At 45.1% G+C, this 26737-nt stretch overlaps 1 protein-coding gene across 2 annotated transcripts; it reads right to left on the bottom strand.

Moving 5' to 3' along the window:
• Positions 1 to 11354: 11354 nt before the first annotated feature.
• On the bottom strand, positions 11355 to 23656 carry GMPPA (GDP-mannose pyrophosphorylase A). Of its 2 annotated transcripts, XM_087950714.1 has the most exons (13): positions 23256 to 23656; positions 22497 to 22594; positions 22258 to 22361; positions 21669 to 21861; positions 21420 to 21479; positions 21082 to 21212; positions 20940 to 20954; positions 19454 to 19588; positions 18056 to 18153; positions 17173 to 17219; positions 16012 to 16104; positions 12449 to 12617; positions 11355 to 12305 (listed from the first exon to the last, which is right to left on the bottom strand). In XM_087950714.1, exons 1-13 carry the CDS (start codon positions 23293 to 23295, stop codon positions 12205 to 12207), a joined length of 1284 nt encoding a protein of 427 aa, XP_087806840.1. In that variant the 5' UTR covers positions 23296 to 23656; the 3' UTR covers positions 11355 to 12204. The 2 variants fall into 2 exon arrangements, with proteins under 2 accessions (XP_087806840.1, XP_026521370.1); XM_026665585.2 differs by lacking the exon at positions 20940 to 20954.
• Positions 23657 to 26737: the final 3081 nt, after the last annotated feature.

Below are 26737 nucleotides of genomic sequence, written 5' to 3'. Positions count from 1 at the left end.
ACGGTCATAGCTCACCGTCGCCAATATATACCCATCCTGATCCACTGCCCCTTCCCGCAGCCACTTATCATGCAGAGGGATGCCTGTCCCAGAGATGCCAGCCTCACTGGGGTCAGCACACACTGTTTCTGTGTGGCAGCCAACACAGCACTCAGCTCCAAGGACAACATCTCCTCCAGACACAAAGCAAGGGCGTTTGTCTCTTTGCCTTCCATGGCGGAACCTCCCTCCACAGGCCGGCCTCCGTGCTAGGGGATCCTGGGGTTGGCCTAGATTCCCTCCTCTCCCCTTCAGCAAGCGTCCTTTGTGCCATGCGCTGCTTTCCCAGGCCAAGCTGGAGCTTGAGGACTTTCCCTTCCATCGGTTAGAGCAATGTTTCTCAACCTTGGCTACTTTTAAGAGGCTCCCAGAATTCATGCTGGCTGGGGAATTTTGGGAGTTGAAGTACATACATCTTCAAGTTACTAAGGTTGAGAAATACTGAGTTAGAAGATGGAAAGGAGAGGGGGGGGAGAGAGGGGGAGGGGGAGAAGGGAGAAGAAGGGGGAGAGGGAGGGAGAGAAAAAGGGAGGGAGGGAAGAAGAGAAAGATAGGGAGGGAGGGAAGGAGAGAGAGGGGAGAAAGAGAGAGAGAGCTCACACAAAAATAGGAAATTGGAGGCTGGCCAAGGGTGACTTCTCACTGTTCTCAACAGCTGGAAGATTGCAGGAGGATTGCAATGACACTGTCCCATGGCTAGATGGGAGTGAATTCATTGTTTGGCTTCTTTTTGTGTGTGGGTGCAGTTAAAGGTGGGATTGGAGCAAACCATTCCCACTGCAACCCTGAACCACCTATTCCCTCTCCCCATCAAAAGATTGCACCATCAAAACTGTTGAGGTAAGTAAGATCATTCTGTTTTCCTCCATGGCAATTAATACCAGATGACTACTATCATTGTGTGCTTTTGAGCTCACAATAGCTGGCAGAGAGTCCAACAGGAGAAATACAGCCCTTTAGCTCTTCTTAATCATCTTGATTATACAACAAGGCTGGTTAAAGTGTGTTAAGGAATAACTAATCTGCACTGGGAATTCATGGGTGTGTCTGAGAAAGAGGTCTGCTTCTGTCGTTCACTCTCAAATAATATATCCTAAGAATGTTAAACTGTCGTATAAATCAGGAACCAAGGAGAAACAAAATAGCATGTGGGGTTTGTGTGCGTGTATAAAGTGGGGGTAGAGAAAGAGGGAGAGACAATGCACACAAGAGGAACAGGTTGGTTGTGTTGTGCCATTGTGTAAGTAAAATTCAATACTCAACAGAAAATCTAATGTTTAGCGAATTGGCTAATAAAAATCTTAGTATGGCGACAGTGCCCTCTGCTGGCGAATTGTAACTGCCAGTTCAAACTCAGTTTAAAAACTCATCTGGTATATAAAAGCAGAGATGGAAAAGAAGCAAAATGAGTTAGATGGGAAAGCATTTGCCTGTGAATCGAGGTGAATTTAATAGAATGGAATAAAATTCTTCTGATAAGAACAAAAGAAATTGCTGAAAACAAAGGAATGGGCAGGTATTGTTAAGTCACTGCTGAAAAGCACAGATTAGCCTGAAAATTAGACATGGGGGTGGAGATGGGAATTCTCAGATGAATTAATTCCTTTTTGTATCTCTTAAACAGATCTTCCCCCCTCCCATTTTCTCCCCTTTCCATTTACCAATTCCCTTCACCACCAAGCCTTGTTTTCACCTTTCTCCTTTCCATCACTTTACAGTGCAGCTTTCATTTTCTTCCCTGCATCTCTTCCTGGTTTTCTTTTCTCCTCCTCCTTTGAGTGGTGTGTAAACCAGAGTGTTTGGTTGGCATATGGAGATGGGAATCAGTTGACTATGTAAATAAGGTGCTTTACTTTATAGGGAGTTGGTTTTGATTCATTCTTTCTTTTCTCCCCTTCTTATAGTATAGTCAGGCAAGAATGAATACATACATACATACATACATACATACATACATACATACATACACTTTCTATAGAATAGCTGGTTTCAATTAAAAATGGTAACTTTTAATTTGGTCAAGTGGCCCTTGATCACAAGGGAGGAACGTTTGAGAGATAAAAGATCAACTTTCCATCTCCTCTTCCTTTGTGGGAAGTGTCTTCTGAATTAATAAATCACTTTGGCAAAAAAAAAAAATAATAAATGGCTGGAAAAGAAGAGAGCCAAGCCAAGCTTATTTACCAAGCTTCCTTGCTTTGGGGGGGAGAACTGATGTGATTGTCTGACTGCCCCCTCAACCATTTTTGGCAGGAAAGATGCTACCCCCCCTTCCCCCAATTCAAGTGGATGATGTTAAGGGCTTCATTCATGCCCACAAGGAAAGAGAAGCAGGACTGGAAACTCACCCTGGCTTTGCCATCACTAGATTGAATACCTTGGGTTTACAGATGAAACAATAAGACTGCTTCCTGCTCTCTTATTTAACAATTCAAACATCAAGACAAAACCCTCTTAAGATTCATCTTTTGTTGCTTCATTGGTATTTAATAGAGTTGAAAATGATTTCATTTGAAAAACTGACGTCACCAGAAAGAGCTTTGAAACATCTTTCATGTAAGGATAACATTTGTTTAAAATTGGTCATATTTATGTATTGAATTAACGATATTTTTCTTAGTGAATTACCTTCTAGTATACAATAAAAAAGAAAATACTGTAACAGGTGTTTTTTAAAATTCTTCTTATGATCATACAGGTGTGTAGGTGAATGCTACACAAAACTGAAGGGCTGCTTTGTTTCAACAAAAAGGTTTGTTGTGAAGCAGTGCAACCTGAAGCTGCTTATGAACCAGTGCAAATCCTTTGCTTTTTTGTTGTTGTTGTTGTTGGTATCTTTTCTAGGGAATGAATTGCCCACCAAAAATCTCAGAAGGCACATCAACCACCTTGTTGGAGGACCCATTCAGGTATAATGCTCTCCCAAGGACCTTCCTGTATTTAATTTTTCAGAATTTCCTACTTTATTTGCTTTTAGGTAAGTGTCAGTTGACCTGACATGATAGTCTTTAGAACATATCCAACTTCCAGTTTTAGGATTCCTTGACAAGCATCATCTGATAAAAGAAAAAGCTTTAGAAAGTAGGTGAAGTTATACAAATTTACCTCTTTCACTATACTTTTTTGTTGTAGTTCCAAAAAAGTAATCTTCCTTCCTTCCTTGCACTCCCAAAAGATGGCACTACAAGGGCATAATTTAAGCCTTCCATATTGTTGACAGTGGGATGAGATTCACCCACAGATTAAGTTAATCGAACAGTTCTCTTCTGTATTGTTTTTATTAAGATAAATTTGTTCCTTCTTATATATTAGACCTCTGACGCCTTTTGCAGCTTCTGGAAATGTTGAAAGTCGAGATTGCACTTTTTCCTAGTAGACACACATCCTTGCTAGCTTTTCCCTACAGCTCTTGGCCATAGCAAAGCAGTTCAATTATGTAGCAATATGTCATGTTATGCCATTCAATTCCCAGTACCGAGACAATGTCAGGAGACAGACATTGACTCAGAACTGGACTGATGGTTTCTTGCAACCTAAATGTGATTTTCTCGAGCTATATTTATACACACACACTTCTGTGTTATACACAAGGGGGAATCCAAGGAAAGGAAGAAGAAATCTGTTTGCCTGCTTGGAATAATCCTCTATTCAAAATCATGCATTGCTGCCCCTGATCCTATTCTAGATTCCTACAATTCTCCTATCCCATCACAAATCAACAATATTTCCCCCCCACACGCACACAATTTTCTTTAAAATGGTGGATTATGAAAGGGGAGGGCAAATGCCCAGACCGTTGTGTGATTGTGGCCAAAACATTCAATTTTTGTTTCATCATTTTAAAGTGTTTTTATTTCAACCTTACCAAGGTTTTCTTCTCCATATTTTAGACAATGACTGTAGGAATGTGGTTGGAGAAAAGGTTTCCTTCTGAAAAAGTTTTCCATGCAGATCACCGTGGTAGAAGCAAATAACCCGTGGGCAACTATTCCATTGCTAGCTTTTCCTGTGATTTATGAGTTCTGTTTTTGCTGATATAATCAGTTTGGGGGCAATTCTGGTAGAGGTTTTTCTCAGCCTTTAATCTATTGTCCCAAAGTCAGTGAAGAAACTGAAGCTGCAAAGAGGCTGGATGTTTTAGCAAAACAAGCATTTAAACCATACCTCCAAATTAACCATGACGTACAAGAAAGGTAGATAAGTGCATGCAAGAACTAAGAATCCCAAAGGTGCTTTTTTTTTTTTTTTTTTTTCAAAAGGCAGCTGGACTTTGTTTTTCCTTGAAGATGTTTCGCTTCCAAGAAGCTTCTTCAGTTCTGACTGAGGATAACTGAGAATCTCCATAGGACCTAAGAATATTTCTGAGCTAGGCAAGTTCTGCAAGGAAGAGTTGGGGGGAAAAAATCCAAAAGCAAGACTCTTGCCTAGGAATACAAATCGTTCGGAAATGATTGTGATTTCTGCCAAAGGAAAGTGGTGACCGACAAAGGGTCGCAACTTCTGTAGCTGCTGTATTCACTGTTTTTTATGTTAAATGCACAAAAATCATCAAGTGTACATTCCAATTTATAGAGAAGTATTGAGATTAATTATGCACAGTGGAAAAGTTGTGCCAGCGTCCATCCACTTAGGGCAGGGGTGTCAATCTCACAACGTCATGTTGTCATCACGTGACGTATCGCGACTTTCCCCCCCTTCGCTAAAACGGGGGTGGGCATGGCCAGCACATGACACATCCGGCCAACGGGCCACGAGTTTCACAGCCCTGACTTAGGGAGTCACTAAAATATACAAATCAATAATAGTTTGTGTGTGTGTGTGTGTGTGTGTGTGTATGTCTGTGTGTAAAATTCATGTCCATTTCAGAAGCTGCCCCCCCACAGTGGAGAGAAGTGGGCGGAAGAAACTACAGTTGTTGGCAATTTTCCTTCCCTTATTCTTCTACCCTCTTTCTAGCTTTTCTTTTCTCAGAAAGCAAAGACAAGGCTGTTGGTTTTATTTGAAGACTATTATTATTATTATTCGTTTATTTTATTTTGCTCAGCTTCTTTGCAAATGCCTATGCTAGTTTTTCTTTTTCTTTTTTCTTTTCCCCAAGATGCTGGCAAATTGCCCCATCTTGATGGATTCTGGAATGAGCCATGGACTTAACTCTCTGTAAATATGCCTGGGACCAGAGTGCAGCTTTTCTCTTTATTAATGGACATGGCCAATTCTAAACACAGTAGCTGAACCTCTCCCCTCCTCCAGCCCCCATGCACTGCAGCAGAATTTATCAACTCTGCATTTCATTATGCACTCTCCCACTGTTATAAGATCCCCATGGAACTCCTTACAATCTGCTTTAGATTTAACTATGTTGAATAATTTATCATCTGCAAATTTTGCTACATCCCTGCTCAATCCCTTTTCCAAGTCATTAATGAATGTGTTAAAAAAGCGCAGGTCCCATTATAGATCTCCGAGGCTCCCTATGGTTTATCTCTCTCTGCTGTGCAAATTGACCATTTATGCCTGCTTTCTATTTCCTATAATTCAGCCACTTGCTTATCCACAAAAGGATGTCTCCGCTTATGCCAGAACGACTTAACCTGATACGGGAGCCTCTGATGGCGGACTTTATAGACTGCTTTATGAAAAGTATAATTAAACACCTCTTTGCCCATGTATTTGCTGACGTTTCTCTCAAGCTTTCAGCGAAGTTCTGAGCCACATTCACCTCATTTCAACTCTGCACTTTCCTCACTTGCTAGATTTTGCACCTGGAATCAGTTTATATCGGTTTATAAAAATAATTGCTATTCCCTCCAGGGTTGGCCTACTCTGATAAGGCTTGGCCCGATTATCAGAAGCACCCAGAAGAGCCTGGTGGGCACAACAAGCCATTCGCCACGTGGTCAGAGCTCAGAGCAGAGGAAGACTTGCTCACCCCAGCTCAATCCCTGGCATTTTATTGCTTTAATTCCTCCCCACCCTGAGCCTTAGTGGTGTGTTAAGTACTTTATAATCTCCCTCCCCTCCACTTTCACAGTCCAGCATTTTATAGAAACCTGCATTTTAGGGAAGATAAAATTCACAATTCCATTAGGAGGGCAGAAGTGGCAAAGGATTAAAACAGACCAGCTGTCGAAATACAGCAGGAGTGGGCACTCCTGAGGTGGTAGGGAAGGGCTGGGGAGGGTCCAAGGCGAAATTCACAACCAAAGACCTAAAGGCTCTGCCTGGGCAATGGGTATAAGTAGGTCAACAGCTGCATTAGTTGTGTCTGTCAAAATGCCTCTTTCAGAAATGGGGGTGGTTGCCTCTTTCAGTTCAGGAGCTCAGGGTGATCTGTAGTGAACCCTTCCTACACTTTCTCTTGCCAACGACTACCCTCCATAACAATTACCCTGCAGGGTAGGTTGGGCTGAGAGTGTGATTGACCCAAACTCACCCAGGGATTTCTATGCAACTTAAAACTGGTTTTCCCCAATGTTTGTCCACCCACTTCACCACTGCTGGTTAAATCTAGGTGCTTAGGTTGTTCCTAGGCTGTTATTTAATTATTATATTGAATGACCTGTGAACAATTCTAATGATTAGAATGTGGGTAAGATAGGTTTGCATGTCATGTGCATGACAGCAATAGCACTTAGACTTACATACCGCTTTACAGCCCTCTCTAAGCGGTTTACAGAGTCAGCCTATTGCCCCCAACAACTTTGGGTCCTCATTTTACCCACCTTGGAAGGACGGGTCAACTTTGACCTGGTGAGATTTGAACTGCCAAATTGCAGTCAGCTGGCAGTCAGCGGAAGTAGCCTGCAGTACTGCACTCTAACCACTGCACCACTGTGGCTCATGATGGTTATTGGTGACAGGAATCATTTAGAAACTGGTTCTGAGCAAGGTTTTCAGGGGGAAGAATGGCAGGTTGAAGGCAGCTCTGCATATGAAGTGGAGCTGATGAGGAGTGTGGCTGAAAAGAGGAGCCGATGGGTAGATCAACAACTCCTTCGACCTTCTCCGGTCAAGATCTCCCAAGCTGCACTTCACTTGGTTGCTTCTCATTAAGGAGAGGGGTAGGGGGTTCTGGAGCAGGAACCAGGAGCCGAGGGAATCTTGGCTTTTGCTTCTCATCTAAGAGCTGAAGAAACTTCTTGGATGAGAAGCGAAACATCTTCAAAGAAAAACCAGAAAGTCCAGTTGCTTATTGAAAAAAGCATCTCTGAGACAGGTTATTGATTCTCTAAATAAGTTAGATACTTTCAAAATGGCAAGGCTGAAAAACTGAAATACAGCCTGTATTAGTTCTTAATATAAGAAAATGAAATTATCTTCATAACTTTTAAGAATTTTTAAAATAAACCACAAAAATCAAGATAAGGTTTTCGCTATAGAAAGTTTTAAGCGGACTAAAGATGCAGAAAGAATTAGAATATTTGATTTTGAATATCAAGACTTTGAACTTAATTTTTAAAAAAGAAGTGCATTTTTATGGGAAATAAAAAATGAGTTTTGATATTGGAGACATAACAAGGTAACAAGTTTGGAGACATTTTTGAGGAATTAAATCAGGACCTTTAATCAATAATGTTGTATGTTCTTAGGAACAGTTTGTTCCCAGAAGAATCTGTTACAGAAAAAGATTTACAGCAACATTTATCTGAGAGCAACATGAACAAGATTTTGTCATTACACATACAAAAAACAATTTTTTTGGGGACAAGACTTTAAAAATTAATAGGAAATAAACATTCCAATCCCAAAGAGCAATTGGAAAAAATTCTTCTTGCTAGGCTTTTTAAAAGAGGCTTTTTAAAATTTGCAAGAAAAAAAAAATAGAGACAGGAATCAATAATCTGAATGGACTAAATAGTAAGATTATTTTACGCAAATGGGGGAACACAAACTTGGTTTATTTCAGCAGGGTTAAAATGGGACATTATTTGAGGTGGGGGGTTTTTTGAACTTGTTTGGACTGGAAAGATGTGTATTAGATTTGCTTACAATTGACATGGTGCTTAGGCCTTTTCCTCTATAATTATTTTATGTAATCTGATAGTATTTAAATTGCTTTGTAATTGTCTCTTTACTTAAAATAAGAGATCTTTGTGAGCTTGTTTTTCTTAAAGGAGAATTTGTCCCTCTTGCTATGTTAAGTATCAATCTTTTGTTCATAGTAGGATACTGGGACCACTTTATACCTTCTAAATGTGCATCTGCTTACAGTTAACAGTTGAGATATGGTGAGATTTATATTTGCTAATTAATGTTTAGGGCTGTTTGGATTTTTTTTGCTAATACCCAGATTGGAGATGTTACTTATTGGATTTACCTATGATTAAGAGATATGGAATGAAGCATTTTGTATCTGCTAATTAAGAGGAGGTAAAAGTGAAATTTTTATACTTGTCATGATAAGGATAGGAAATCTCTTTTTATGGGGGGGGTAGTTCCCCCCCTTTTTTGCTTTCTTGCACCTTTTATTCTATTTTTTTCTTTTCATTTTTAGTTTGTATTATTTTTACTATTGTATTTAAAAATCCCTTAATAAAATAATTTTAAAAATGTTTTGAGGGTCACATTCCATTTTGATGAGGCCAAAGTTAAAGTAGATAAGTAATGAAGGTGTTATGTGTATGGAATGGAGGAATCCCGAAATAATCAACAGCATTATTTGCATCTGCCATGTCTTCTGCATGTCTCCTCAGACAGGGGTGGGATTCTACCGGTTCGGGCAAACGGGATGTTAAGGTTACAGCTGGTTCGCCAAACTGATATTTCAACCGACCGGCTGGCCCCTCCCCTCCCCGGGGTCTCCACGCGGCCCATTTGCAATGGAGGTAAGTGCAGGGTCTGTGTGGAGGCTCTGGGAGGGGGGAAAATGGGCCTTCTGGAAGTCCAGAAACTTCAGAGCCCAGGGGAGGCCGTTTTCCCCCTCCCAGAGGCCCAGGGGAGGCCTCTGGACCCTTGGGAGGGCGAAAAACAGCCTTCCCGGAAAAACCACGTTGCAAAACGGGCCTATTTCCGGCTTCCTGTGGGCCTCCAGAGGCCAGGGGAGGCTGTTTTCGCCCTCCTAGAGGTCCAGGGGAAGGCCTCTGGATTCTTGGGAGGGCCCACCGGAAGCTGGAAACAGGAAGTTCCAGTAGGCCCTGCCCACCATGGCCCCACCCACCCAGCAGCCGGGCAGTGAACCAGTTGCTGGGAGTTTTTAATCCCACCCATGTCCTCAGAAGTAAAACCAAGGCAACCAAAAAGCTCTGCAAACATATTCAGAAGTCTTACTAGCTTCGGTGTCACTTCCAGTGAAGCATGTTGTAACCTCTTTATAGAAAGTAAACAAAAAAATCCTCAACAAATTATAGCCCACAAGTCTTTGTGTTATTCCTTCCTCGTTCCTTTTTCCATCCAGTACAAAACCACCTAGCACAGTTGTTAGAGTGCAGTACTGCAGGCTACTGCTGCTGATCACTAGCTGCCTGCAATTTGGCAGTTCAAATCTCACCGGGCTCAAGGTTGACTCAGCCTTCCATCCTTCCGAGATGGGTAAAATGAGGACCCAGATTGTTTGGGGCAATAGGCTGACTCTGTAAACCGCTTAGAGAGGGCTGGGAAGCACTGTGAAGCGGTATGTAAGTCTAAGTGCTATTGCTATCTATGATAGAGGTCCCAACCTTTTGGGCACCAGGGACCGGTTCCATGGAGGGAGGTTTTTCTGTGGACCGGAGGCAGCATGGTTTCATGTGCATCCCACAGATGTTATTGTTATTCAGGCCAGGTTTCTGGCATGCCTCAGACCGGTGCCAGTCCATGGACTGGGGGATGGGGATCCCTGATCTCTGAAGCTAAGTTTGGAGATATTGCAGTTCAAACGATACAGTCTATTTGAGGTGAATCCAATTAAGTTGGATTATTATCACATTAGAGAGTAGCTTTCTTAAACAGAAATAACATGAGCAGAATCAGACAGCGCTGATTATATTTACAACTCTGAGGCATCTCCTGAAAATAATAATAATAATAATAAAAGCATCCTTCACCACCATCTCCCCTTCTTGACAACTGGCTCTACAACAAAGCATCATCAGGAATAACACATTGATAATGTGTAACTAATGCTGCAGGCATCAAAGCCTTCCCCAGGATCGCTGGGCTCATTTACCAATCTGCCTATTCCGTTTCTAGTCATTACTTAAGCTCTGAGGCCTTGGAGACAAATAGAAAACAAACAGGAGCCTCAATCGAGTTGAGCCTGACTCCAACATGGGCTCCAGACAGCAGAAACTGCATTCCTTGTGGGATGTTTCTTGATATCTTCATGCCCAAGGGCTAACCAGACCAGACCTTGCTTAGCTTCAGAGCCCAAATGAGGTCAGAGAGGTATAATCAAGTTAGTTAACTCTAAACTGCAGGTTGGAGGAGGGGGGCAACGAAAAGTTACAGGAAGCAATTAGCTAAAGTTGTCAATTTACCATTATCGGGTTCCCTTTGCCATTAACCAACTACAAAGAAAATCAGGCTTCCAGTAGCAGGAGAAAGATAAATCCTCTCTTGATAAATGGGTATCCAATAAACGTGCCAGGGGCTCCCTGGTGGGACTCAAAGAAAAACCAGCACAGATGGATCAGCACAAACCTGTTCAAGGGACTGGTATAGATTTCAGCTGTTTTGGGGGCACGGGATTCTATAGGGACAAGAGCCTGCTGGGAAGCATTACTTTGAAAAATGCCACCCCGGAACATTTGGGTGGTTGGTTGGCTTCGATTAGCTTATTAAAGGGACCCCAAAAAGCCAGTCAATTGTTTGGTTAGCTTTAACCCAGAAGGCCCTGGAGGATACCTTCCCCATCAGCCGTGACTTTGAACATGATGAGAGTTAAATCAGGGTAACCATTCGTTCATATTCTCACTGCTAGCACAGAGAGGATAACACAGAGAATCCTAGCAAAAACAGGATTTTTCTAGGCTATGTTTGTTTCAACTTTCCTGCTTAGATCATGGATAACCCAGGGTGGGGAGGAAAGAGAGAGAAATTTGTCCCAACCCGCTATGTTTTTCAAAAGATGTTTTCCCCCAAATAATAATATAAAAGACAGCTAGGTGCATTGCTTTTGCAACCTCAGTTCTTTTATGGAAAGGTAAAACTGATGGGTAAGGACTTTTTTTCTCTAGCGAAAGGAATGAGAGTTGGGCACCAAATGAATTTAATGTAGAAACTTCTTGTGTTGGGAGTCCCTATCTGCTTCCTTTCCCAAAAGCCTCTGAATAGTAGCAGCTCTTGCTCCAGGCCTTATGGGAAGCCATTCCATTCACTGGGATGGAGGCAACATACTCAAACCTTTCCACAATGTTTTTATTATTGGTGATTTCTTACCAACATTTCCTCATTCATTTCAAAGTTTCAATTTGGTGTGCACTGTACTAGAACGGGGGTGTCAAATTGGCGCCCCCCCCCCACAGGCCGGATGCATTACGCGCAGGCCACGTCCACCCCAGCTCCTCGAACGTTGTGAAGCGCCACATGATGGCAACGTGGCACCGCGAGTTTGACACCTATGTACTAGAACAGGGAAACAAATGAGTTCCTCCACCTCACAAACAACCAGAGGCAGGTCCAGGTCCAGCATCTGGCAATTTCCTTAGCACGCAAGGCTGTGCCCGGGTGGGGGAAAAAAAAGAGGACACTGCATGGAAGGGAAGGGAGAATTACAGGCCCTTTTGCCACGTGAGGTGTAGTACCTGATCTGAAGTGGCCCCTACTCTGTTTCATAGGTGGCATCAGGAATGAAGCTCTTCGGACTGATGGGACTTAACTGGAGAATGAACAAAGGCATCTGGAGGCCACAGAAGCCTTCAGAGATGTGTCCTCTCAGCTACACACCTTTCTCTGTCAGTGGCCTTTAGTGAGGTAAAGTTCAGGCAGGCCTCTTGCTTGGAGAGGTTTACTGGCAGTCAAGTCAGGGGAGAGGGGGCAGCTCAACTTCTTTCGAGCCTAGAAAGAGGCTCATATTCCCATTCCCTGAAAAAACCCAGAAGGAACATTGCAGACGGTACCAAAGCCATTGAGCTTGGCCTGCCCAGATTGAATGAGGCTTGAGAGTATGCCTGATGGTCACAAATTACATTATTATGACGCTCTTGAACTTTCTGCCTGGAAGTCCCCAGAGGTGAATTCACAGCTCCATTAAAGAATGATCTGGTTCTTGAAGCTGCGGCTGAGTTCCTTGTGAGGAAGCACGATGGAGTTCAGGATGACCACTTCGGCAGGAATGGTCACATTGCACCCTGTTGGGAGGGGGGTCAAAAAGGATCAGCTCAGAAATCAGGCTGGGGAGGAGCTGTAATCCCACAGGGGACTCCTGCTTAAAAAGGCAGGAAGGTCCCAAGTGTTTATGAGGGGAAGGGAGAAAGGAGGATACAAAACTTACCCAGAATAGTGATGGATGGAGTCAGACGGCCATCTCGAAAGAGGGTCTCGCTGTCGATCTTTGCATAGGGATCATTTGGATTGGGATCACTGGGGGTACCCTCCACGCGAGCCCAGCGTCCGATTGTGCTGTCCCAGCCGACAATGCTGTTGAGCACACAGGTGTGGTCCTGTGGAAAAGAGAGTGAGGCGTTCTATGGGGAGTCAGCCCCATGTTGCCCAGAGCTGCCGAAATTCAGGTCTCCCACAAGTCAGGAGCACCAAAGCCCCTGCCTGCGATTTCTTTCCTTTTTGGAAGAACTGCAAATAGCTAAAGCTTCCCAGGAACATTCAAAATGTTCCCAACATTTGGGGCATTTTAAAAAATTAATTTTAATTTAAGATTAATGCCTTGTGTTACTGAACCACAGGCTTTTTGCTTAGGTCCAATACAGATCATCCTTGGATGCTTGAAAAAGCAGCGCAGGGAAACAAACGCTCCGACAATTCACTCCATGCATTTAAAAGGAAACAGGCAAAAAGGACAGAAGCCACAAGGGAAGAAAAAGGAGGAAAGACTTAGCTCATTGATACATCTGCACTCATCATGCAGCTGGGAACATCCCCCATCCCAGTCTGTGCAAGAAAGATTCCTGCCTCAGAAAGTGCAGCAGGCAGACAAATTTAAGGGCTTCAGTTCATTTCCTAAGACCCTGCTTCTCATCCGGAGAATAGTAACCTTACAGAACCTGGGCCACAAGGACACAGCCCCACAGGAGATAGGCAGCAAATAAATGTAACAAATAATGTTAGCCTTGAAGAGGACCAACAAAACTGTCTTTGTTCATAGAGTATATATAGTATCTTATAAACATTTACAGTGTAGTAGCACCACCTGCTGGGCACTTAAAAATACGAAAACACGAATACTCTAGAGCAGAGGTCTCATTCTCGCAGCCCGTGGGGCCAATTGCGGCCCGCAGGACAATATCCTGTGGCCCCCACCGTGATATGAAAGTATAATATTAGTGCGTTCTCCATGCGTCGCTAGCTGGCTAAACACTTCTATGTACGGCCCAGCCTCACCCAGACTCTGCCTCCAGCGGCCCCCAGGTAAATTGTGTTTGGGACCCCTGCTCTAGAGCGGGTATTAAACTTGCGGCCTGCGGACCAGATATATCACGCACTAGCCATGCCCACCCCGGTTTAGCAAAGTGGAAAAATCGTGATATGTCACATGATGACGCCACGAGTTTGACACCCCTGGGCTAGATACGGAATGGGACAACTTGCCACAGCCAACTCACTATGGACACCTCACCCACGGCCAATTCGCCCTAGGACAACTCGCCACAGGACAATTTATATCAGTGTATCTCTTGTCCTGCAGTGAGTTGACCCAGCTGTGGTGAGTTGGCCACAGCAAATTGTCATAATAAAACCTGTTAGAGATAGTACTAATCCCAAGGTAACATCTCCATGTGATACAAGGCAAGACTATCGTTGTGTGATTGCATTAATATCCCATCTTTTCTCTGAACTTTCAGGGTACTGTAGGTTGTGATTCTCTCTTCATTTCTTCTTCCAATAAGATTTCTCTCTACATTATGTGTTGTTTTAGAACAGGGGTGTCAAACATGCAGCCTGCGGGCCAGATATGTCCCGCGCACACTGCGTCCACCCCAGCTCCGCAAGCGCAAAAACAATCCTGATATGTCACGTATCGCGATGCGATCGGGTTTGACACCCCTGTTCTAGAGCAACAACTTGTAGGTTGGATCAAGAAATAGGAACCGACCAAAAGTCACCCAGCAGGTATTACGGCTGAATGAGATTTGAACTAGGGTCTCCAGGCCATATTTTCAATGCTATATTATATTAGTTCTATGTAGGGACCTGTCCAATTATGGTGGATTTCATCAATTCCAGGCTTATGGTTAGGAATACAATGGTCGCATCCAATACAAATAATCCTTGCTTAATGATATTAATTAGGACCAGGAACTGCAGTACTAAGTGAGGTTGTCATGAGATGCAGTGTCATGTGACCATGCCAGCCTATGAAAGCAGTTCTGGCAGTCCCAAGAGCCATTATTAGGCGAATCCTGTGTAGTTGCAGAATCCCACGGTCACGTGATCACCGTTTGTGACTTCCTGCCAGCTTCCCCATTGACTTTGTTTGTCAGACGCCAGCAGTGAAGGATCCAAATGGCAAACAATCGACAGTGGGATGATGTGACACTGTAACTGTGAGCCATTTAACAGTACCCAGATCGCAATCATGTAACTCAGTGGTGGTATTCTGCTGATTTGGCCTGGTTATGCCGAGCTGGTAGCGGCGATGAGCCGCGAAGACCAAACTGATTCTCTCCGCCACTCTGCTGTTGGGCCCACCCACCCACCCGGGTTCCCATACTCACCTTTATCCTCTAAATTTGAAGCACAGCTGTTTTCACGGCACACCAGAGTGCCGCGTGGCAGCTGCTGAAGTGACCGGGAGAGTGCAGGCTTGCAGGAGGTGAGTTAGAATGCCTCTGCGCCTGCGCAAAGTGCGTGTTTAGTGCGTGTGCACAAGCAAAGAATGTGCACGTGCGCAAAGCGCGCTCACCAAGCCACGCCCACCAAACCGGTGGTAAAAATATTTGAATCCCACCACTGATGTAACTGTGGGAATGCTGTGGTAGCAGCAACTACAAGGATGGTCATAGCTATCCCTTATCTAATGCCATCAGTTGCTGAACAAGTGAATGTTAAAGGAGCAGGATCTGGCATGTATTAGTCTGAACAAAACTGTGACCAAGAATCTGGTACTATGCCCTTTATTTATTTATTAAAATTTTATGCCTCCTATCTCCCCTATAAGGTGACTCTGGGCAGCTTATAACGTAACAAGAAGAAAAACAATTAAAATAATTAAAACATTAAAACCACATAGATTAAGATTACAAAAACTACACTAAAACCAGACTGAGAGACGGGCAGGAGAAAAATGCTCACGAGGCATTTTTGTTGAGCCACCCTCAATGCCCTCCAAGTGGGAGCATCTAGTCAGCACCTCAAAGTAAAATGCTCCAGCACTCACAGCACCATTTCACTCAAACCTCTAACATCTAAATGGGAGATGATGGATTATCTTTCTCCCATTTCTTAAAACAGGGCGCCTGGACAGGAAATGAAAACGGGGAAATGAAATTGCACCGTTTCAGAGAAGACAGGAGCTTTGTTTAATAATAGATATGCCTTTCTATTTTATTGTGTTTCATAAGTGACTCAATATCTAAAGAACCACAGAACGCTCACTAATAAAACCCACTAATATCTTTTTTTACGTATCATTGGGACAACGCTTCTATAATGAGTAAAGAGACGTGTCTATAAGTAAAGTAAGAATTAGACTAGAGGGGATTGCCGTACACTAAATAGGGATTTAATTTAACACAGGTGAAATGCCATTATTTAAATTGCAGGAAGTTTATGGGATGCCCAGAAATGAAGATATAAAACGACTGCATATTTATACTTTTAAAAATGCAAGCGGTGCAAATGCTAGTTTACGGCCCACGGGGTTTTCAGAAAACACCTCACCTGGAGAGACGCCCCATGCAGAATGATGGATTCGCGCACTCGCACTCCTGCACCAATGGTCACTCCTTTCCCGATGGAGACATTGGGACCCAGCTGCAGGGAAAAGCCAAGGAACAGACACCCTGTCACTGTGCTGGCAGGCGAGATTCCCTCCTTAGCCCCCCCTCCCCCAGCTTTCTTTTGTCCTCAGGGGCAGAGCCAGGAGCCAGGTGGAACAGGCTCTAAAACCCAGCCCTACCCCACACATGGTTAAGCGAGGGTGGTGAGGGGAACTCCTTTTAAGAAATCTCTATAAGCATCAAATGAAGCTCTCCCCACACCCTTTAAAACCCTCTACCAGTGCTTGGGTAGAAGGAGCCCTTGATGGTGCAGTAGTTAAAATACGGTATCGTGGGCAAACTTTGCCCGCTAGCCTGGAGTTCAATTCTGAGCGGCTCAAGGTTGATTCAACCTTCCATCCTTCCAAGGTCGGTAAAATGAGGGCCCAGATTGTTGGGGGCAATATGCAAATAACGCTTGAACTGTAAGCTATCCAGAAAGGGCTGTAAAGTGCTATGAGGCAGTTTGCACCGTAAGCCTAAATGCTGTCACTATTGCTATTTTAAAACCTTACATATTATTGGGAGGGAGAAAGGGAGGGTAAAGGAAAGATCAGCCATTATACTCCCTGTCAGTTCTTTGAGGTAATCCAGACAAGAAACCAAAACCATGAATACTTATAGTACTCCTATCCTGGATCCTGTCAGTCTGAAAGCACTTCTCCCCTCGCCTCCCCTTTACTTTCCAGATAACTAGGGAAGGTCCCTTCTGAGGCGCTTCCCCTGTCCCTATTCCTTCTGTGAGATGGGATAGCTTTGCTCTGACTTTGTCTACACTCCTCTTCCTCCCTGTCTGCCAAGGTTATTCTCACAGCCCATTACACACACACACACACACACCAATTCCCTCAGAGCATCCTTCCCTTTATACAGCAATTAAGCTCAAGGTGAAAAAAATTAATTTGTTGATATGCATGCAAGCATACACAGGTGTAAACAAACTTATTTGTGCATGCGGGAGATGGAAGGCCTACTCCATACATAGCCCAGGCTCTGGCCCTACGCATTCCCACCCTCATTCTTTGATGGGAAGCAGCAGGCATCGCCCAGCCCACAGACTTACCACAGCACTGGGATCCACTGAGGCCGTTGGATGAATATAGACATTCCCTGCACGGAAAAGAAGCAGCAATTACTTCCGTTCTCCTATCTCCTCCAGGAGTCATTTCCACTCTTCTGAAGGCTTTGCTAGAGGAGGTAGGTCACCTGCTTTACAATATGGGCTTCCAGCTCTAGCACAGAGTCCCTTTGTGATCCCCGCACAACCCCCCTCCCCCAACATCATTTCTGAATGCCTTTCCCCATGCAGGGCTCAGCTGCTAAAATCACTACCTCAAACTTGTGGCAAAGCAAGGAAGGTTGTTGCCAGAATGCTGGAGATTCTGGAACCAAGTATATGGGGAAAGCAAGACAATCCCCCAACTTAGGTTAAAAAACACCTACAAAAACATTTCATCCAAAATAACCCAGACAACGACAATGTAGCATTAATAAATGAAACCCTGTCTGATCCCCCAGGAGCTGAAGAAAATATGCCAGACATTTTGGAGTCCTGGGACAGATGTGAGACCCTAAGAAACTGATCTGGTATTATGGTCTCTCCAGCAAGACATCTACACCAGCCCCGCCCCCCCAATCACCCTCGGTCTGTGGACTGGCACTGGACCATGGCATGCCAGCAACCAGTCCACACAAACAAGCAAAGCTCCATCTGCGGGATACAGGCAGCATACAAAACCACACCCACTCCGGTCTATGGAAAAACCTTCCTCCATGAAACTGGTCCGTGGTGCCCAGAAGGTTGGGGGCCACTGATTTACAGGGCTGATGGAGCTGGATGCAATGACAGCATTTTCCCCATGACAACACAAAGAATGTGCCTTATTCGTGCCAATAAAATGTCCTGCTGCTTTTGGCTTGCAATGTAACATGGAAGGAAGAGATACCTCGGATGCTGGGCCCACCAGGTTGGTTCTGGGCAAGCCTCTCCGGATGACACTGGCTGTAACAGCTCAGATAGAGACGATTGGCATAGATGGCAGAGCTGGCAAAGAGAACATGGGAGTTATTATGTTTCGCTCCCAACCCTCAAGCACCACACTTAATCTCTTATCACCTGCCTCTTGGAGACAAAACAAGAAATCAAATGGCTCTCAATAGGAACACACACAATTAGTAGATGATGATATACTACCAGGCAGAGTAGCCATATTTACACAAAAAAGATCAGATTTTCTTTCCTTTTTTGCTGGGGTCCTGCCATCTATCTGACAAGCAACAGGTCTAAACCTGATAGACGCTAACCTACAAAACCAAGGCTTCAGTTAAAGTGATGCACACACCTTAATTCATTTGGATATTCTTCTTATTCTAGAGAACCCTTAGAGCAAGGGTTTAAGACTTGAAGTCCACAAGTTTAAGACTTGTGGACTTTAACTCCCAGAATTCCTCCCCCAGTCATGTTAGCTGAGGAATTCTGGGAGTTGATGTCCACAAGTCTTAAAGCTGTCCAGTTTGAAGGCCCCTGACTTAGAGAAAGAAGCACAGAGATTTACAGGGACTCTACAGCCTATACAACAAAAGGCAAGGAGAGGAAATGAGAAGCAAGGCTCACGGTCTCTCATCACGGCCTCTGACTTGCCTGTTGGTTACTTCAACACAAGGCGGTTTCTCTTACCACTGCAACCCATATTTTTCATGGCACCTTCTGAAGTCTCTCCCTCATTTGCATTACCTGCCTAATTGCTCAAGGAAGAAATAGCCAGGTTTTATAAACCACACAGTTGTACAAAGGCAGCCGAGTCAACTCTTGGCGTGCTCAAAGATACGCTCAACTCCAATTTGCAACCACTGCACTGCCAACTCATGTGCCGCTGAGCAGAGGCTGCCACTTGATTGACAACTACAATTGGCACCAGAATTTCTGTTGCTGGGCGTGGCGGTCGTTCAGTAACTCACACCCAATTTTACAACTTTTTTTGGGGGGGTCATAGTTGTTAAGCAAATCACTCACTGCAAATATTAACTGAACCATGCAGCTGTTAGGCAAATGCAGCTTCCCCCGCTGACTTTACTGGTTGGAAGGAAGCTGGGAAGGTCACACATGGCAAACACGTGACCCCAGAACACGGCAACCATGGAAAAAATACATGCCCATTGCCAAGCGCCTGAATTCTGATCGTGAAAGTGTAGGGATACTGTGACAGTTCTAAATGCTAAGTCACTTTTTTTCAGGACCATGGTAACTTCAAACAGTTGCTAAATGAATGGTTGCAAATTGAGGTGGGTCTGTATAAGTCTGCAACCCATTTGGGTGCCAAATAAAGCCCCTCCCTTTTCCTTACCCAGCAGATTTGATCTGGCTCCAGAACCCTTCCGTTTTGTAGGCAAAGAGGCGCCCCTGCCCAGCAAGGGCTGTGAAGATGTCTTGCTCCAGTCGGATGGCTTCAGCCCGCTGCCAACCGTTTGTGCTCTCCTCTCTATGGGGATGAGACAAAGACAAGCTGAGGGGCAGCCTATTTGCTTCCTAGAAAGAGAGAGAGAGAGAGAGAGACAGAGAGAGAGAGAGAGAGACAGACAGACAGACAGACAGACACAGAGAGAGACAGAGAGAGAGAGAGAGAGAGGGACACACACACACACACAGAGAGAGAGAGAGAGAGAGACAGAGAGACAGAGAGACGCACACAGAGACACACACACACAGAGACAGAGAGTCAGAGAGAGGCACACACAGAGAGACACAGAGAGAGACAGAGAGACAGAAAGACAGAGAGACACAGAGAGAGAGAGAGTCAGAGAGACACAGAAAGAGAGAGAGAGACAGAGAGAGAGAGAGACAGAGACAGACAGAGAGAGAGACAGAGAGAGAGAGACGCACACAGAGACACACACACACAGAGACAGAGAGACAGAGAGAGGCACACACAGAGAGACACAGAGAGAGACAGAGAGACAGAAAGACAGAGAGACACAGAGAGAGAGAGAGTCAGAGAGACACAGAAAGAGAGAGAGAGACAGAGAGAGAGACACACAGAGAGAGAGAGACACACAGAGAGAGAGAGACAGAGAGAGAGAGAGGACACAGAGAGAGAGAGAGACAGAGAGAGAGACAGAGAGAGGGACACACACACACACACACACACAGAGACAGAGAGAGAGGCACACACAGAGAGACACAGAGAGAGACAGAGAGACAGAAAGACAGAGAGACACAGAGAGAGAGAGAGTCAGAGAGACACAGAAAGAGAGAGAGAGACAGAGAGCGAGAGAGACAGAGAGCGAGAGAGACAGAGACGAGAGAGAGGACACAGAGAGAGAGGGGGACACAGAGAGAGAGAGGACAGAGAGACAGAGAGAGAGACAGACACGCACACAGAGACAGAGAGAGTCAGAGAGTGGCACACACAGAGAGACACAGAGAGACAGAAAGACCGAGAGACAGAGAGAGAGAGAGAGTCAGAGACACACAGAGAGACAGAGAGAGAGAGACAGAGACACACAGAGAAAGACAGAGACAGAGAGACCGAGAGACAGAGAGAGAGAGAGAGAGAGTCAGAGACACACAGAGAGACAGAGAGAGAGAGACAGAGACACACAGAGAAAGACAGAGACAGAGAGAGAGAGACAGAGAAAGAGAGAGCACATATCCAACCTGGAAATGAAGCTCTCAAGCTGTAGGAAGAGCAGCACAAATTCCTCCAGCAATTGGGAAACTGAAAAAAACCTAGATCTCTATCTAATGCCTAAATTCTATGGAGCAAAAAAGAACATCAATGACTCCTGAAAAAGGCACATGCAGCAGGATGAAAGGGAGAGATGGAGACTTACCCGAGGTACGAATACCTGCATGAGGGCAAAGGTTGGCAGGAGGAGGAGATGGACAGAAAGAAAAAAGAGAGATGGTAGATGAGTGACCTGCCGCTACCCAGAGCAGGAAGCACCCAAGCACGACGCTGGGAAAGACACTCACAAGAGCAAGTCCTGCTGGTTACGTTGGAAGACTTCCCCAATGTGATGGAAGATGGTTGGGGTAAATAGGTAGATGCCACAGTTGATGAGCTCGCTCACAAAAGTGCTGGGCTTCTCCACATAGTGCAAGACCTGAAAAAAAAGGGGGGGTGGTGGAATATAGGTGGAAATGACAAGAGCCTTGCCAAAGTTATACACTATCCTGAGGGGAAACCTGGGATCTAGCAGGCAGCAGAGGCAGGACTCACTGAAAGGCCTTCTCTTTTTTGGCTCACTAGTGGGTCCTGCCTCCCTCCCAGACACATCCCCTCCCTTCTGCCTGGCTTCATACCTTCATACCTCGTGTGTGTCAGCATTTGCCACAATACAGCCATAGTTCAGAGACTGCTTCCTATTGGCCTGCAGAAAATGAGATTGGCACAGATGCACTGAGGGGACAGAAACACGTGAAGCTTCAAAAGAGGGTCTTAAGAAGGGTCTAGGCTCTCCTGCCTGGTCCCCAGGGGGACTCCCCAGATAACTGACCCTCGGTTTCCCAACCATTCCTTCATGACTGACCCAGTTTGGGAAGGCAGGACTGTCTCTTACCGTGGTGCCCAGCATGAGGAAGCTGTCGGAACTGCCACGCTGACGGTGGAAGGCAAGCATCTCTTCGAGAGGGAATTCGGAGCAGACATCAGCATTCAGCACAAAGAAAGCTGCAGGGTTACCTGAAAGGATTTGGTCACGGAAGTGATAGATACCCCCACCTGTGCCAAGTGCTGCATATTCCTGGAGATACCTACAGAAATTAGAAATTCACCTTATTAGATGGCCTTTGGAGCCTCCAACTTACGCGGCCTCCAAGGGTCTTCAAACTTGGCAAGTTTAAGACTTGTGGACTTCAACTCCCAGAATCCCTGAGCTAACATGACTGAAGGAGGAATTCTGGGAGTTGAAGTCCACAAGTCTTAAAGCTGTCAAGTTGGAAGACCCCTGTATATAGACTCTCTACTTTTTTATTTTGGATAAACACAAGTACTACATCTACCTCATCCAACATGAGGCACGGTCCTCAGTCCTTAGGAAAAATTACATATGGGTACAGCCAAAGGAACTGAAAACTTGGAATCGAAAGGTAAAATAGATTTAGAATTCCTAGGAGTGACAGGCCTTACAATAACCACTGGCCACCCACCTGATAGGGATTTTGAACTCTTGCTGGGCAGATACCAGGAAGTGGTTGAGTGCCTCATTAGGTTGATAGAAGCCAATCAGAAGAATCTCCTTCAAGTTGGGCACCTGTTAGAGATGGCAGGAAAAGCATCAGGGCATAGCTGACTTCATTTTCTTGCTTGCTTGCTTCATTACCTGATTATGATTTTAAGGTAAGGCAACAAGTGCCCTTCTAAAATTTAATCTGAATAACCCCCTTACCTTAGTGCATGCCTCAATGTGATGCTGTATCATGGGTACCCCTGCCACTGGGAACAAGGGTTTGGGCACTTCGAAGGACAAGGGCCTGAAGCGGGTCCCTGAAAAAAAACAAGACAATTCCAGAATCAGGAGCCAACCATCCCCCAGAGTTCGCCCCTCCTTTTGGTCTGGCAATCTTCTACCAGAAGCCGGGCTTAACAGACAGTACAGCACGAAGTGGATTGCAAAGTGTAATAAGCTGGGAGGCGTCCTTGCTTTTTTTTTTTTTTAAATGCATCTTAATTTAGGCAGCCCCCAAAGAAGCATGGACAGGGTTGTGGAAATCAGTTCTGTACTGCACAGATCGTCCAGCCTTTTAAGGGAGCCCATTAACCAAGGGGAATCTATCTAGCCACCTCCTGTGAAGGAGGGTTGAAGAAGATGGGGACGTTTAGCCTGGCACAGAGAAGGCTGTGGGGAGACATTACAGCCATCCGAAGGGAGATGGCTGCTCTGAACAGGAGGAAAATCAGGGGGGCTGGGAGTGGGGGCAGAAGTCAACTAAGGGTTAAATATACTCTTGCATATAAAAGCTGTTGGCTAAAGGAACACGTCAAACCCGCACATCGTAGGCTCGATTTTTTGGGGTGGTGGTGGGGGGTGGTTGTATTTCACCAAATCGCAGACTGGCTTTTCTTTCGGCAAAGGGGCTGCTGCCCTACCGCCTCCAGCCCGAATGGGCATCAGCTTCCGGGAGGTGTCGAGGGGATATCAGCTCACCTTTCTGGGGACCCCCGATTAGGATCACGGCTTTCAGCATGGCCCGCTTAGGGGGTCTGGGCGGTGGGGGAAGACGGCGTCAGATAGACTCTACCCTTAGGTCGCGAAAGACCTCCGAGGCGAGATCTCCTCTCAGCTGGAACACGGCCTTCTGCTTCCGAGCACGTGAGAATGCCACGTCACCGGTTCCACCTCTTCGTGGATCTCTAAGCTCCGGCTCCGGGAGGATTTGCAGCCTTAAAGCCGCAGGAGAAGAGCCGCGGGGCGGGAGAATTGGGATTCTCCCGCAGAAATGCCCGGAAAGCTCAAAGCATCCGCATCTTTTTCCCGCCTTTGCATCCCCGTCCCCGCGTAGTTACGGGGCCGAGGCGCGATTCAGCCCGAAGCTCCTGCCACGACTCCAGATGGCCCGAAATGCAGTGCGGGCACCGGTTTCGTTCCTACCGGCCGCTTTCGGGTTTAATTTCCTTTGGCCTCGACTCCTGGAGACTCAAGGAACAATAACACGGAACTAATTAGGTTTTGCCTGTTTCTGACTTCTAATCCAGCCCGTAGATTTGGGGCTGTTTCGGTCATTTCTCCATCACAAACACGTATCTGGAATGACCGTACTTAAAATGTATCTGGAATGACCGTACTTAAAATGTTTTGGGCTCAGCCAAGGTAGGATAGTAGATGACGCCACTTGCTGTAGATTCCCGTTCAAGGGGACTTATTTCGGTTGACGTGGATCACAGATGACACTGTCGGGTTCGGGCCGATTTATTTATTTCCTTTATCATTTATTATCCCCCCTTTATTATTTCCATAAATAACTCAAAGCCACGAACTTATCTAATGCTCCTTCCTCCTCCTCTTGTCCCCGCAACAACCACAACCCCATGAGGTGAGCTGGGCTGAAAGAGAACGATGGGCCCAAAGCCAGATTCCTAATGATGCCGATTTCATTTGTTGAACTGGGGAGCACAATAAAGAATTACTTTCCCTGGATTGGTTTTTCAGCTTTTCCAAAGTCATTAGAAAGACAAGAATAGTTTCCAAGCATGTGCAAAAGACTTTTCCTTCCCATGTTTAGCACTGTAGAGAGCTGACTGCCATATGTGAGATTAGGAGAAAGAGGCCTGCAGCAGTTCCAGATGGGAGTCTGCTTTTTAGGGTGTTTCTTGCCAAATTCTTTTACCACCCTCCCCATAATCTGTCCATCAGCATTCCAAAGACATTTTCACTTCTCTATTGTTCTTGGGGCTACCTCACTTCATCCCCAATTTCCCCCAGTTTTTAACAGATTGGAATGATGGTGAAATATTCGGGGTTCAGTGGACTTCCTACTACAATATTTCATGAATTGTTCGTAAGCTTTCACCTCCAGAGAAGAAAAGCTTTGAGTGGATATTATATAGAGCAGTGGTTGCCAACCAGTGGACCAGGGACCACTGGTGGTCCGAGAGAAAATTTTGGCTGTCCACAGAGAAATGTCACCCACCAAAGCAATTTAGGCTGCATGGGAACACAAGGCTATGCTGCCCATATGGCCCGCAGGAACACAAGGCTTGTGTCACTTGCATTGCGAACAACATGAGGTAGTGAAGGGAGGGGGAAAGGGCGAGGGGGAACTTGCCCCACACGCCTGGCCTGGCCACCGGGCTGCCTCTTTCCATTTCTTCTGCTTTTGGCTGCATGCAAGAAAAGCAGCAAAAGTCTTTCTTTCCCCCAAACTCCACCAGAAATGAGACTTTGGGACCCTGCAAGGCATCTTGCTCCAAGAGGTTGCACCGGCGCAACAAGTCTCACAAAGACTCATTTCTGGCAGAATTTGGGGGAGAGAAAGAAAGACGACTGCTACTTCTGCTGCTTTCCTTGCATGAAGCCAAAAGTCTCTCTCTCTCTGTCTCTCTCTCTCTCTGTCTCTCTCTCTCACACACACACCAAGAACGGAGCTGGAGATGGTATCCTGTGATCCCAAATAAAGAATGATTGACCGTTAGGAAAACGGGGTGGGGAATTTCCCTGCAGACTTTTGGGGGGATTTTCCCAGGGTCTCTGGTCCGCGGGATTTAAAATTATGAGTTTGGTAGTCCCTGAGGTCTAAAAGGTTGGCAACCCCTAATCTAGAGTGTCCTGCAAGACAGATCAGGTGATGTCAAGAATCATGAAGAAAAACCTTGCAAGAGGACAAGGAACAAATGTGCCATTTTTGCCTGTCTTGGAATGTCAGAAATAAATTCAAGTTGCTGAGACTAGAGCCATCTTTAAAACCCACCTTTAGTCTTTCCCCAACTGATTTCTCTTCAAGACTGGGCAGGGATTATCTGTAATAGATCATCCATTGGATGGTAACACAACCTGAACTGGGTCATGAACATTAAATCCCATTCTGCTAAGAGTCCTATAAAGCTTTAGGAATGTGAGACGGTTGCTAAGTGTTTTCCGATGAGGTTTTTATTATGCAGTTATCGCTCTGCAAAATCAGATTTTTTTGAGGTGGGTGGGGGAGGATTCTTCACTGTGAACTGTGTGTTCTTCTTGGTCCTATGCTGTCCACAGGAAACTTTTTAAGTAGGGAAAGCAGGAGTAGCTTTGCAGTGTCTTTGAACGAACAGCATTAAGAAACTGCCAGGAAATCTGCTTCTAGATGCAGTTCAAGATCCTGTTATCACCTGTAAAACTACATGGCTTGGGGCCAGGTTAATTAAAGGACCGACCGCCTCTTCCCTGTTGCATTTACATAGGCAGGGCATATCACGGATCCTATAGACTAGGGATTGTCATTTGATGGGACCATAAAAAAGATCCTTCTTGGTGGTGACCCTTTCATTATGGAACATCATTAGCCCCAAGATATGGTGGGTCCCCACCCTGCTACTTTTCCAAAACGCCCTAAAAACATGGTTCTGTCAGTGGGCCTGGAAACCACTGATGGAGATGATCAAATAGCTGATTTGATTGTATGGTTGCTGCCATGGGGATGAGTGGGATGGTTATTTTTAGTGAGTTTGTGTTACCGATATATACATTTTTATATCAATTTATTTAATAAATAAAGTGTACTGTTTGAAGACAAGTTTTTGTCAAGGGAGCACTCATAACATGATTTGGAAGGAACGGAGATCATCTGCTTCGCTTCCCCTCATTTGGGTCCTCTCATGTGGACAAGGTGACGAGGAAAATTTGGAGACTGAAACAATCCCCAATATGGTCAGGAAGAGTTATTTATATCTCCAGAGCAGCGGACTGAAAAAGGGATCCTGCAATGTTTCTGACAATCGGCAGGAGGCAGCATTGCCAAGAAAAAGAAGTGGGTAGACTCTTGGTGTCCAGAAGGTGCCTTCTTCATTGAGAAATGCTTTTAGTCTTCAGGAACCTGATGTAATCTACAGCCTGTGCCCTAGACATGCTAAGGTTGCAACTCCCATCATCCCCAGCAAATATATACAAAGTGCACAGGTTGGGAAAGTCACAGAATATGGACTCGGAAGAACTGT

This window comes from Notechis scutatus, chromosome 1, assembly GCF_049901735.1.
Source record: "Notechis scutatus isolate UNSWTSFEM ecotype Mainland chromosome 1, rNotScu1.2, whole genome shotgun sequence".
Classification (NCBI taxonomy): domain Eukaryota; kingdom Metazoa; phylum Chordata; class Lepidosauria; order Squamata; family Elapidae; genus Notechis; species Notechis scutatus.
Note: the sequence above shows the minus strand (reverse complement) of the source record. Positions and strands in the feature narration are given on the sequence as shown.